Here is a 14,064-nt window from a genome sequence, read left to right as displayed (position 1 = left end):
TGTCAAGAGGAGTGGTCTAAAATTAAACCAGAAGCTTGCCAGAAGCTTGTGGATGGCTGCCAAAAGTGCCTTATTGCAGTTAAACTTGCCAAGGGAAATGTAACCAAATATTAACATTGCTGTATGTATACTTTTCACCCAGCAGATGTGGTCACATTATTAGTAGACCCATAATAAATTCATAAAACAACCAAAATTCATGAATGTTTTTTGTGACCAACAAGTACGTGCTCCAATCACTCTATCACAAAAAAAATAAGAGTTGTAGAAATGATTGGAAACTCAAGACAGCCATGACATTATGTTCTTTATAAGTGTATGTAAACTTTTGATCGCGACTGTACGTGTGTGTACGGGAAAATTAATGTGTTGGAATTGAGGTCGAATGTTAACATAAGATTAGCAATCAAAGTTAAAAAAAAGTATCAGACTTTGTGTGTCTTCTTGTGGAAACTACAATTTATTACAATAATATAATATGTAAAAACCCTTATTTTTAAGGTCCGGCGGCTTATATTTTGCTGTGGCAGTGCAACAAAATCAAATACATTAAGGGGAAACCCTGCCTTGCTTATTGTGTAATGACGCTGTTATACATTTATCCATCCATCCATCCATTTTCTACCGCTTGTATTCAAATATATTAACTGTTACATGCAGCCCTCTGAGGGCCATAGTTGTGATGTGGCCTTCAATAACAATTATTTTGACTTACATGCTGTGGGGTATGACGTCTAATTCATTTTTTTTTTTAATCTGATCTTTTTATGTAGTCGTTCACAATACACAAAAAAAATAGATTTCTCCTGTAAAGGGAATGTATCTTTGAACTGACTCGTATGTGCACATGACGTTCGTCACACGGGCTGCAGCTCGTGTTGCAGTATGTTTATGGAAGTAAACATGGCTCCTGGTGCATTTGTGGCGATTTTAAGGATTTAGTTTTTGGCGTAGGAGATTAGGAAAGAAGAAGGCAATAATTTGGTCTCTCGCCATTTGTGGGGCTTTTGCACCGACGTCTGTCGCAAGGTGCGTGGTGGAACATTGGTAAGAGTTGTAAAACATATTCCCGCTTCTTTTCTGCTTGTTGGTCCACTATTTATTTCAGACGGTTTATTTTGGTGAATTATTTTGACGTTTATTGCTTTTTGATGACGTATACATCGTATAAACGCAACCCTATCGTTTAGACTGCAGTTGCGTCGAATACGTACTTATATCCACATACAAAGAGGCCTTGATCAGATTTGAAATAAACAGAATTCCATATGGGCAAAAATATTGGAACTGACATGCAGTGTTAACATAGCCAAAAACAAATTTCATCTGTTCTCCATTTTCCCATACTTCCCTGTAGTTCCAGCTACTGCATCTCAGCGCTTGATCATATTTCTCCACAAAGGACACCCAACAAATACAAATTATGACATATGCACACTGACGCAACAAGCACATGCACACACCCCGGTAATGACCTTCCAAAAGCTAACAAACTGCAATAATAGCCCTATTACATTTGTGCAGCCATAGTAACTAATGACAATGAAAAACAGCAGGAGCTAGACACTAAAGGATTATCATTTAAATGTTTTGGGCTAAAAAATATTCTTGTAATTAAAAGACCACAAGATGAGCAGCTGTAGATGTTGCATTGGGGAAGATTGCATCGTGCAGTGCTTTCTCAGTGAGATCAGGAATTGTCTTTTTTTTCTGTTAGGAGTGACACTTCAAATGAGTGTTCACTAACCCTGCCTGACCCATCACCTTCTTCTGACACATTCATTCCTTTTGCTGCAATTTAAAACAAATATTAAGATAGGCGGAAGGTAATAAAAATGTGTTGTATGCTATCTCGACCTGCTATCTTGTGATCAGTGGGGTTATTGTCTAATGGAACGTTTTTAAAACCAACTTTTCTTGCTTGAAAATGATAGTTAATAATATGCGGTGTATATTATCTTATATTGCAATATTCTGTTATCAAAGTCACCTTCAGGTGCCCTGTGTGAGGTGTGGGTGAATGAACGAGATGTAATATGCACTATATCTGATGAAACAACATGAAATTAAACATGAAGTCATAAATAAAGAATGATAAATGGGTTATACTTGTACAGCGCGTTTCTACCTTCAAGGTACTCAAAGCGCTTTGACAGTATTTCCACATTCATCCATTGACACACACATTCACACACTGATGGCGGGAGCTGCCATGCAAGGCGCTAACCAGCAGCCATCAGGAGCAAGGGTGAAGTGTCTTGCCCAAGGACACAACGGACGTGACTAGGATGGTAGAAGGAGGGGATTGAACCCCAGTAACCAGCAACCTTCCGATTGCTGGCACGGCCACTCTACCAACTTCGCCACGCCGTCCCTCAAATACAAAATATTAATGTTGAACACTTGAAGTGAAGAGACTATTAGTAACTTCTGAGACAAGGAGAAATGGTAGGAATAAATAATATGTGTCCATGAAAGGGCATTTTATGACTTGTCTTAATTTGATTACATGCTAGTATGATTTTATTGTCATAATTTTATTGCATGATTTTCGTATCCCTTTAATTTAGGTAGCCAGGGACTGCAGATGGAAATTAGCCTTTTAGCTATAATCTGGTATAGAACATATACAGGTATGTCTTTGAGTTTAATGTTTCTGTGCATTGTCCCTTCAAATAAAGACTACACTAATCTAATACGTTTACATTTCGAATTAACTTTCTACAAAACACCTTTGAAGATCATTTATCATCTCCACATTATAAGCAATGTATTTTGGAGAAAATGTTCCTCAGGTAGCTCATCTGATCAAGAATATTTGAGGTCCCAGTGGATGATTGGGATTAAATGCAAAGAGTACTCACTGGAAGGCTGATCCCATTCTCTTGCCATTTTCTGGAATTCCAGGATCTGGACAGACATCTCCTGCTAAGCCGCTTTGACTCACTAAAAACAAAGAGAGAAAGAATACACATGTTATGCGTCATTGTATACTTTATTTGCCAGTTGTTTTTGTTAATTACCTTTCAATGTAAGAATAATATTGTCATTTAAAAATGTCTGCATTATATTAGTGATTTTTTTTTTTACGCTGGCTATTTTAATATTTTTCAAGAAAATAATGGAAGTCAAGTGACTAGTGCGCACATGTAACAATCACCCCTGTCAGTGTTTACTAAGGGTGTCAGGACTTTCCTTTTGAATGTTTTACTTTATCAAAATAATTCAACTGGCTGGCTACAAGTAAATGTTTTTCAGGGAAACGCTGTCACCATTTAGGTTTTTTTACCTGCCTCTGATATGATTTATATTGTTGTACTAGTCAGGGGCGTCACTAGCTTTTAAGGACAAGGGGGGCTTAGCCCCCAGGAGATGCACAGGATGCGAGTGAACGTAGCGCACGAGCACAAAACTTCACAAACGGCTAACAAAGACTTAGAAATTAATCATTGTTATTATTATTATTTCAGTGGGTTTATTTTCAATCTGTATTCAGTACAACAACAAACATGGGTTTGCACAGTGACATTTTTTTTACAGCATCAACAAGAAACAATTACTTGCATGATCCTTCAAGATACACTGAAACACAATGAAAGTCATGGCATTAGCCTCTATGTTATTAATTCACAACATAGAGGCTAATGCCACAACTTTAGCTCACAATACAATAATTGTTTGTTCCCAAATATTTTGAAGTTGCACAGATTACATTTTGGGCACATATGTGACTAAAATGGTTGTAAATTCAAGCCCTGGAAATATTACTTGATTACTTGAATTAAAGTAATATCTGGATCGGGATAATTTGGCTTGTATATAATATATTTATATATATATTTTATGGCAAGCCGTTAAGGAAATTAAATATATATGGAAGTCTGAATAGAAATGAGAAACTTTTATATAAACTGTAAATAAGAAAGACTTAGAGTCTGTCTGCTGATCTGAAAAAGAGCCAAAGCTGTCAAAGAGCTGAGGGACCATCTTCAAAGTGCAATGCTGAAACAAATAATGCAAACAATAAAATATAACTAACCCTAAAATGTTCTAAAGCCCCCCTAAATAATTTGGTGTTAAAAAAATAAAAAAAATAAAAAAACTAGGTTTTTTATTTACAAATACATGCCGACATATAATAATTATAAAGTGGCCCGAATATGAGTTTGAATAAATAATCATATAACCTGTCATTGTTCACTCAGTTTCCCCTCACTTCGTAGCGTAAGATAGAGAGCCCCTTTAGTGCGTCGGTATCCAATCCATTCCACTTGTTCATATAGAAAATGCCCACATCACTCAAAATCCAGTCCGCATTTTCTCTGCGACCAGGCTTGCGGTCCTTGGACTTGTTCATATAGAAAATGCCCACATCACTCAAAATCCAGTTCGCATTTTCTCTGCGACCTTGCTTGCGGTCCTGCAGGTGTACGAAGCACATTAGCACACAGCACTGCAGAACAAGAACCTTGTGTCTGCAATTGTAAATAATTTAGTTTTTAAGTTTTGTGTTTCTTGTAGAATCTATATATAGTAATATACATTAGCCTATTGTTAAAATAATGAAAAAAACGTCATTAAATCTATTTGTTTTATTATATTGTTACATTAATAGCTGTTGTATTATTATAGGATGGCTTGTTAAACATTTCATAGGATTTTCAGAGGGTGGAAAAACCAAGACATTTAATATAAAATGTAAAATGAATAAATACATAAAAAGAAAAAGAAAAAAAAATGGTTAAAAGCCATCGTCCCGGGTAGCATTTAATTTCGTCCCGTGCATTTTTTTTACTGTCCCCGGGATGACGAGACTACATTAATCTCAAACCCTGGAAGTTACATTTTATTGTTTGCATTATTTGTTTCAGCATTGCACTTTGAAGATGGTCCCTCAGCTCTTTGACAGCTTTGGCTCGTTTTCAGATCAGCAGTCAGCAGTCTTTCTTATTTACAGTAAATATAATATATATATATATATATATATATATATATATATATATATATATATATATATATATATATATATATATATATATATATATATATATATATATATATAATATACAAGCCAAATTATCCCGATCCAGATATTACTTTAATTCAAGTAATTAAGTAATATTTCCAGGGCTTGAATTTACAACCATTTTAGTCACATATGTGCCCAAAATGTAATCTGTGCAACTTCAAAATATTTGGGAACAAACAATTATTGTATTGTGAGCTAAAGTTGTGGCATTAGCCTCTATGTTGTGAATGAATAACATAGAGGCTAATGCCATGACTTTCATTGTGTTTCAGTGTATCTTGAAGGATCATGCAAGTAATTGTTTCTTGTTGATGCTGTAAACAAAATGTCACTGTGCAAACCCATGTTTGTTGTTGTACTGAACACAGATTGAAAATAAACCGACAGAAATAATAATAATAACAATGATTTATTTCTAAGTCTTTGTTATCCGTTTGTGAAGTTTTGTGCTCGTGCGCTACGTTCGCTCGCATCCTGTGCATCTCCTGAGGGTTAAGCCCCCCCTGTCCTTAAACGCTAGTGACGCCCCTGGATTAATGTATTCCCGTCATCCCGGGGACGGTAAAAAAAATGCACGGGACGAAATTAAATGCTCCCCGGTACGATGGCTTTTAAACATTTTTTTTCTTTTTCTTTTTATGTATTTATTCATTTTATAATAAATGTCTTAGTTTTTCCACCCTCTGAAAATCCTATGAAATGTTTAACAAGCCATCCTATAATAATACAACAGCTATTAATGTAACAATACAATAAAACAAATATATTTAATGATGGTTTTTTCATTATTTTAACAATAGGCTAATGTATATTACTGTATATAGATTCTACAAGAAACACAAAACTTAAAAACTAAATTATTTACAATTGCAGAAACAAGGTTCTTGTTCTGCAGTGCTGTGTGCTAATGTGCTTCGTACACCTGCAGGACCGCAAGCAAAGTTGCAGAGAAAATGCGGACTGGATTTTGAGTGATGTGGACATTTTCTATATGAAAAAGTCCAAGGACCGCAAGAAAGGTCGCAGAGAAAATGCGGACTGGACTTTGAGTGATGTGGGCATTTTCTATATGAACAAGTGGAATGGATTGGATACCGACGCACTAAAGGGGCTCTCTTCCTCATGCTATGAAGTGAGGGGAAACTGAGTGAATAATGACAGGTTATATGATTATGTATTTAAACTCATATTCGGGCCACTTTATAATGAATATGTCGGCATGTATTTGTAAAAAAAAAAAAAAAAAATAGAATTAAAAAAAAAAAAAAAGTTTAACACTAAGTTATTTAGGGAGGCTTAAGAACATTTTAGGGGGGCTTGAGCCCCCCTAAAATAGGCCTAACACGCCAATGGTACTAGTTATTATTATCGTTATTACTATTAAATTATTATTAAATAGATAGGCCAACACACGTCTACAGAGCTGAATATATCTTGTGGCGTACCTCAGGGATCAATACTGGGACCAAAATTGTTCAAACTTTACATAAACAACATTTTTAAAGTTACAAAGGACTTGAAGTTGGTATTATTTGCAGATTAATACAACTGCGTTTTGTTCAGGAGAGAACACACAGAGGCTAATACAAATAAAAACTGAAAAAAATAAAAGCGATGATTTGACAAAAACAGACTACCCTTAAACCTCAGTAAAACTAAAAGCATGCTATTCGGTAACAGTAGAAGAAAAAGTCAAATACAAATACAAATAGACGGAATAGACATTGAAAGGGTAAAAGAAAACACATTTTTGGGTGTAACAATAGATGATAAAATGAACTGAAAAACTTGTGTAGAAAATACAACATAAAGTAGCAAGAAACACATCAATAATGCCTAAAGCAAAATATGTTCTGGAGCAAAACTCACTCCATATTCTCCACTGCTCGCTAGTGTTAAATCTCTGAGTTACTGATTTACTCTGTGTAGAAATATGGGAAAACAACTACACATGTGCGCGTCATTCACTAACGGTGTTACAACAAAACAAAAAAAACAGACTAATACTTAATGTTGGATATAGAGAACATACAAACCCTTGATTTACTGAATCAAATATATTGAAATTAAACGATTTGGTGAATTTGCAAACAGATAAAATGATGTACAAAGCAAACTATAACCTGCTACCCAAGAATGTACAACAATTATTCTCAACAAAAAAGGAGACATATAACCTTAGAGGAAATTCTAACTTAAAACTATTGTATGCACGTACAACACTTAAGACCTTTAGCATATCCGTATGTGGAATTAAATTATGGAATGGTTTACACAAGAAAATACAACAAAGCACCAATATGATTCAGTTCAAGAGACTGTTCAAACTACAAGTGTTCACAAAGTACAAAGAGGAACTATTATTATTATTATTATTTTAATGATGCTGATTATTATATTATTGTTATTATCATTATATATATTGTTAGGAGAACCAGTATAAATTGATTTAAATATTTAAAATAAGTTACACATTCTTCCCCAAATTATTCATTTTCAGTGAAGGACTCGATTCAACGGAATGAGATGTTTTAACATTACTAATTCAAAAACCCAAACTCAAAACAAAAGAAAATACCCAAAATAGCATTCTGCAACCTGGAAGGGTACAAAACACTAACTTTAAGCAAACATGACGGGAGCAGTAAAAAGGCGTGTCTCCATCAGGCAGAAGTCACAGCGAACATGGAAAACCTGCTGTGTTGGAACATATCCGAGTACACTCGTTCATATTTTAAATTCAAAATACAACCCATCTCGTCGTCCACAAGAGGTGGAACATGTTATGTTACAAGTGCCGCATTTGGTATCTTGATGAAAGGAGAAACTGAACTGTATGTTATTTAACCTGGCAGCATGAACAAATCTTATTTAAGTAGTAATTTGCCTTTTTTTTTTAAAAGAAATTTCATATATTATAAACACATAGTAATGGCTGCAAAATATCAAAACAACAGTAAGTCAGTATGCACAAGACTGTATCAGCACCCTCAGGCTCAGACAGAATCCAGCTGGCATTCTGTTACACAAATGAACCATTTAGGATGCACAGAGCTAACGAGTACCTCTTAATATTTCCTCTAAACATTTTTAAAGTTATGTCCATCTTCAACTTAGCTATTGGGACATTGGCTAAGTTTGTTTTTTTCAGGAAAGTAAGTATGTCGCTCAAAAAGGTTCATTAAGTCTTATTGTAGTCAGACAAAATGTCCATACATATGTAGACATACTTTCAATACAAATGAATAGTATAGTATAAACAAAAAGAGGGATTCACAAAGGGAGACCCCTCATCAGCTATTCCTAATGGAAGACCTGGAAACTACTGCCCTCAACACAGCACCCATACACTGCAGACCCACATTCTGGAGAAGATACGTGGATGACATTCTGGAGAAAATAAAAATGGGACACACACAGGAGCTTACAGACCACCTCAACATACTGACAGGAAAACAAAAACCGACACCAATTTCTACTCTGGACCTCTGATCATCCCACAGAACACAGAATGTCAGTCATGAGGACACTATGAATGGGCCAACATCATAACAGAAGAAGAAGACAGACAAAAGGACGAGAAACACATAAAAAATGCACTCAAAAACTGCCAATATCCGACCTGGGCCATCAAAAAAGGGGAACAATAACAAGGAAAAGAGAATAAAGAAGAAAAAAACTAAGGAAAACCATACATTGGACCGAATAACAGAACCAATACAGCGGGTCATGAAAAAACACAAAAAGACACAACAGTTAAACCTCACATAAAAACAAGACACTTACTTGTACATCCAAAAAACAAAATAGAACAAGACAAGAAATGCAATGTAAAATACAAAATCCCATGTAAATAATGCAGAAAATCATACATCGGAGAAACAAGGAGGACATTCAACACAAGAAAGAAAGAACATCAGAAATAATGTGAAAAAGAGACAACTGGAAGGTTCACAAGAAGCCTAAAACTAAAATCTGAACAGGAAATCTTGAAGTCAGCCATATCAGATCATTGCAAAATAAATAACCACATCAATCGGAATAAGGGAGCATTCATGCTCTCACATACCTGGGACTCCCTCCTCCATTAACCATTAGCAGCCAGGGGTGTGGGGGGGCGAGGGGGAGCCAACCAGGTAAACATGACAGGTCTGCCTGGTTGGCTACGCCTATAAGAACAACTGACAGGCAACACGTCACAATGGTCAGGTGACCCTTCGGAAGAATACAGCAGATGACAGTCGAAACATGTCAGGTAAAAATGTTATCTAATATACCAAAAATATTGTCCGACTACAAGAACACTTGAAAAGTATGTACGCCAGTAAAAATTCAGGACACGTCTAAGCACATTTCTCTGTTACATCGCAATCAACGTGGAATTGATCTCAGGAGTTGGCTTGACATGGCATGCCCAGACCACGCACCCTTTTATATACGCTAATCAAATTGAAAGTAGCCATGTGTTTAAGCGCTGCACGTTGTGGCCTATCCACCAGTCAGTAGGAGGAGCTTCTTTCTGGTGTTTGGAGTGATCACAGCAGGTTAAAATTGCTGTGTGCTGCGGTAAAATGGATGTACATTGCCAAAACAGACGATGTGTTCAAAAAATATAGTATATATGTTTGGGATCTAACATTAATGTAGTCTTCTTCCTACTCCTTTTCGAAATAGTTTTAAAGATAAATGAGAGTGTGTGGATTATAGGATGTATCCTATTGTATCTGTATACATGTTCGAAATAAACTCAAACCATACCCAAAGTCCAATTTGACTGGTTGATTGTGATCGACGGGTTGGCGCCCCCTGCTGTAGATGGAATGTCGGCTGTTGTTGAGGCGAGTTGATTGAAAATGCTTAGAGTTAGGCCATCTAAGCTTTGCTTAGAAAGCTCGCAAGGTGGTCAGGTTTATGGTGTCAGTTGACTATTCTCCCTCAAACGAAGATGAATTGTTATTCTGTGTGGGACAATAGAGGCTATCCATCCATCCTACTCAAACATGCAGTACACTGGGAGACATAGGTTTCAGGAAATGCGAGTAGATGGATGGGTGATTTTTCTGCATTTGTGTTGTGTCCATTTTTTAGCGGATCTACAGTTTGTATGCATGCTTGTGTGGGAGATGATGCAAAACAGGACACGCTGTCTTGCAGCTCTAACATGGTTTTGATGTTCCTTCCAAAAAACACATCACACAAACATGCACAGACCATCCCGAAAAAGACCAAATGACATTCATTGGCATCTTTCACCGAGGTTCATTTTGCCAACTCAAATCCAGTTCATTCAAACAACATGACATTGTAACAGAGGAAAAAAAAGCTGGGCTGCTGTCAAACATCGTCAAACTGACTAAATCCCATATTTGCACTTAAAAGACGGTTTGGTGTTGAAATGCAGGCTTATGATTCATAGTGTCGTTTCTGTATCTTCAAAGTCTTCCGCAAACCTTTCATCTCAACAACTCAACTTTTTTTAGGAAATTTAAAAAAAAAAAAGAAAAAGTTCTCTATGGTGTCCATATGATACCTGTCAAACACTACTGTTCAGACTCTCACACTCCACCTATTTAGACTCACAATGGGCCTGATCTACAAAGCATTTGCGTGTACTCAAACATGTGCAAACTTGATAGTGCATGCAAAGCTGATTGACTAAATTTGTGCACTGAGGATTGCATCTTAAATGAGAAAAATGAAGCGCGTAATCCATTTAGTGTGCCTGTCTTCATGAACAGTTTACAATGACTGAACAAAAAAACAGGGAAAACTGGATTGCGCTGTAAAGACAAATGTTGGGGAGAGATTTACAGAGACATCCGTTCGTGTGTCAACATATTTGGACTGTCAGAAATAAAAGTTATGTTGTCAATTCCCGCATATCATTTTATAAATGATGGTTGACTTAACGGGTTGATTAAAACAAATTAATTGATTAGTTTTGGTGTCTTTTATAGGAGATGTATCAAATACATATCCCAATAAAAAAAAACCTTCTTGCAATGTGCATCTTGTAGCATCTCATCACAACACAAGCCTCTTCCTGAGCACACCGTCGGCTATTGATGTATACCGAGTACCAATATTTTTTGGTACCGGTTCCTAATTAGGTCGGCCCATGAGGACTGTGAAGATTCTGGACTAATGATACCGCTATTGGTATTTTTTATTGCAGCCGACGGATGTAATTATGACACACTGTCACGTTCGGTTCAGCTGCCAGTGCTACACATTGAGTTTGAGTTTTGAGTTTATTTCGAACACATTAACATTAGCTTTGAATAATGACAAGCAAGATACAACACCACACAAAAGTTTGTATGTAACACAAAAATATTTTGTCCTCAAAGTCACGCACGGTGTGTCAGTTTGAAGTGATCGCACTTTACTCACAAGCAGAGGTGGGTAGTAACACGCTATATTTACTCCGTTACATCTACTTGAGTAACTTTTGGGATGAATTGTACTTCTAAGAGTAGTTTTAATGCAACATACTTTTACTTTTACTTGAGTATATTTATCTACATTCAGCTCGCTACTCGCTACTGATTTTTATCGATCTGTTAATGCACGCTTTGTTTGTTTTGGTTTATCAGACAGACCTTCAAAGTAGGATCGACACATGCCTGTGTTTCACCAATCAGATGCAGTCACTGGTGACGTTTGATTTCGTTTCACCAATCAAATGCAGTCACTGGTGACGTTGGACTCCATTTCACCAATCAAACAGAGCCAGGCGGTCACATGACCGTCACACGTGGACCCCGACTTAAACAACATTTAGTGGTCAATTGTACGGAATATGTACTTTACTGTGCAATCTACTAATAAAAGTTTTAATCAATCAATCAAAAGTGTGAAGGAAAAAAGACACTTTTTTATTTCAACCGTACCTCCCGTCAAAAGCCTAAAGACTGACCGCACAGTTCCTGTCTTCACAATAAAAGTGCCGCTCCATCGCGCCTGCGCTAACAAAATAAGAGTCTCCGAAAGCCAGCGCAAACAAGCTAGCAAGCTATGGAGTTTGCCACCAATGTATTTCTTGTAAAGTGTATTAAAACGAATATGGAAGCTGGACAAATAAGATGCCAAAAACCAACCACTTTCATGTGGTATTAGACAGAAAGGAGTAACTTTGTTTCTCCTCCATTTGAAAACGTGGACGTTATCAGCACTACTGTCTAATTCCAATCAATGCAAGTCATCAGAATCAGGTAATACACCAACTTATATTCTTGTCTTCATGAAAAAAAGGAATCTATATGTTAAACATGCATGTATATTCATTAAAACACCTTTAACATGTGAACAAAAACGGCAAAATAAATAAATATAAATTATATACTGTAAATGTATATATATATATATATATATATATATATATATATATATATATATATATATATATATATATATATATATATATATATATATATATATATATATATATATTATGTGTATGTATATGTATATATGAGGTAGATCACCTCGACTTGGTCATTTAAAAAGTAGCTTGCCGGCTGAAAAAGTGTGGGCACCCCTGGCTTACATGAACTCAATGTCAAATTTGAGGAAGCACATCACGGTAAGTAACGTTAGTAGATATTTTGGCTGTCACCGTAGGCTGATGTTAGCTTCCGTGCTATGAATCACTGTCAAATGTACATCGTGTGGGGACATTTATTAACGCACTGCAGACTCACAGACACACACACACACACACATGCATAGAAACACCAATCAGAAGTGCACAGTGTGTTTACCATGAATTGATTAACGTTGAAAAACGTATTGGGGTGTTACCATTTAGTGGTCAATTGTACGGAATATGTACTGTACTGTGCAATCTATTAATACAAGTTTCAATCAATCAATCAATCAATGCCTACTGACTGGTGCTGTTAAGTTATTGTGGCTCAATTTGCCTTAATTTTTTTTTATTTTAATGTATTATTATTTAATATATATTATTGTTTTAGTTGCTTAGGAGATATTCCTGGCTCTGAATTTGCTCATCGCTATTTTTATGTTTTTGTGCATTATTTGTTGCCGTCATCATTAAACGAACAGGTTACTCTTCAGTTACTCAGTACTTGAGTAGTTTTTTCACAACATACTTTTTACTTTTACTCAACTAAATATTTGGGTAATAAATCTCTAAAATAACAGTACTCTTACTTGACTACAATTTTTGGCTACTCTACCAACCTCTGCTCACAAGTCACAACCGCGTTATATCAACCATCCTCCTAGCTATCCAATAATCCACAGGCTAATATTAATTCCCTCAGAAAAGCGACAAATTGAGGTAATATAATAATCCATAAAGTTGCTTTGAAGCAAAATTTAATCCGCTGTGACTGACAAGTCTCTAGTTGCCATCTGACGTTGCTCCATTGCAGCGCCTGTGCGTGTCATTAAAAGACATCCTGCTAAAATGTGTTTCAGTTAGTTCTCTCTCTTGACCACACACTGGATGATCAAGCATTACATTTGCTCACTGGGTCTTTTTATTTATATGATACACACTACACACACACATACATCGGTAGCTGTCAACACTCTGGCTTCCGGTCCGCCACTCAAATTCGCCCATGTGCAACATAAACACAAAAAACAATTCCTAATGTTACAAAATGCACTACCACAAAACATGCTAATTGATTGTATTGATTGAAATGATATATTTGATATGATATAACATGTGGTCTGCACATGAGTGCCATACATAAATACTATTTTCCAGCGGAGTGTAATGGTAATGATTGGAAACACAGTGATGGATCTGTGTAGTCTTTACAAGAAGTTGACATAACAGCTGCACTTTACTTTGCACTGCAAACATTGTTGACTTGTTTAAGACTTCAAAAACCAGGTGTTGACAAAAGACTTTCCTGCTCTGAGATGTTACAGTACATCATGTTTGAGGTGTTCAACCTCTTCTGCTAATTTAAATGCATTGTTTCCACATCTTTATTTCCACAAATTAAATATAGTACTGGTAAGAGTACTGATGAATACCGATATTGATAAGG

At 36.1% G+C, this 14,064-nt stretch overlaps 1 protein-coding gene across 1 annotated transcript in view; it reads right to left on the bottom strand.

Annotated features, from left to right (window-relative positions):
- The window catches only part of LOC133633672 (CUB and sushi domain-containing protein 1-like), a 1,183,208-nt gene that overhangs the window by 412,837 nt on the left and 756,307 nt on the right, over positions 1–14,064 (bottom strand). The window contains exon 8 of the mRNA XM_062026293.1: positions 2,865–2,946. Within this exon, the coding sequence (XP_061882277.1) occupies positions 2,865–2,946 (82 nt within the window). The remainder of the gene's footprint in view (positions 1–2,864; positions 2,947–14,064) is intronic.

This window comes from Entelurus aequoreus, linkage group LG02, assembly GCF_033978785.1.
Source record: "Entelurus aequoreus isolate RoL-2023_Sb linkage group LG02, RoL_Eaeq_v1.1, whole genome shotgun sequence".
In the NCBI taxonomy this organism is placed as follows: domain Eukaryota; kingdom Metazoa; phylum Chordata; class Actinopteri; order Syngnathiformes; family Syngnathidae; genus Entelurus; species Entelurus aequoreus.
This window is presented reverse-complemented; position numbering and strand designations above follow the sequence as displayed.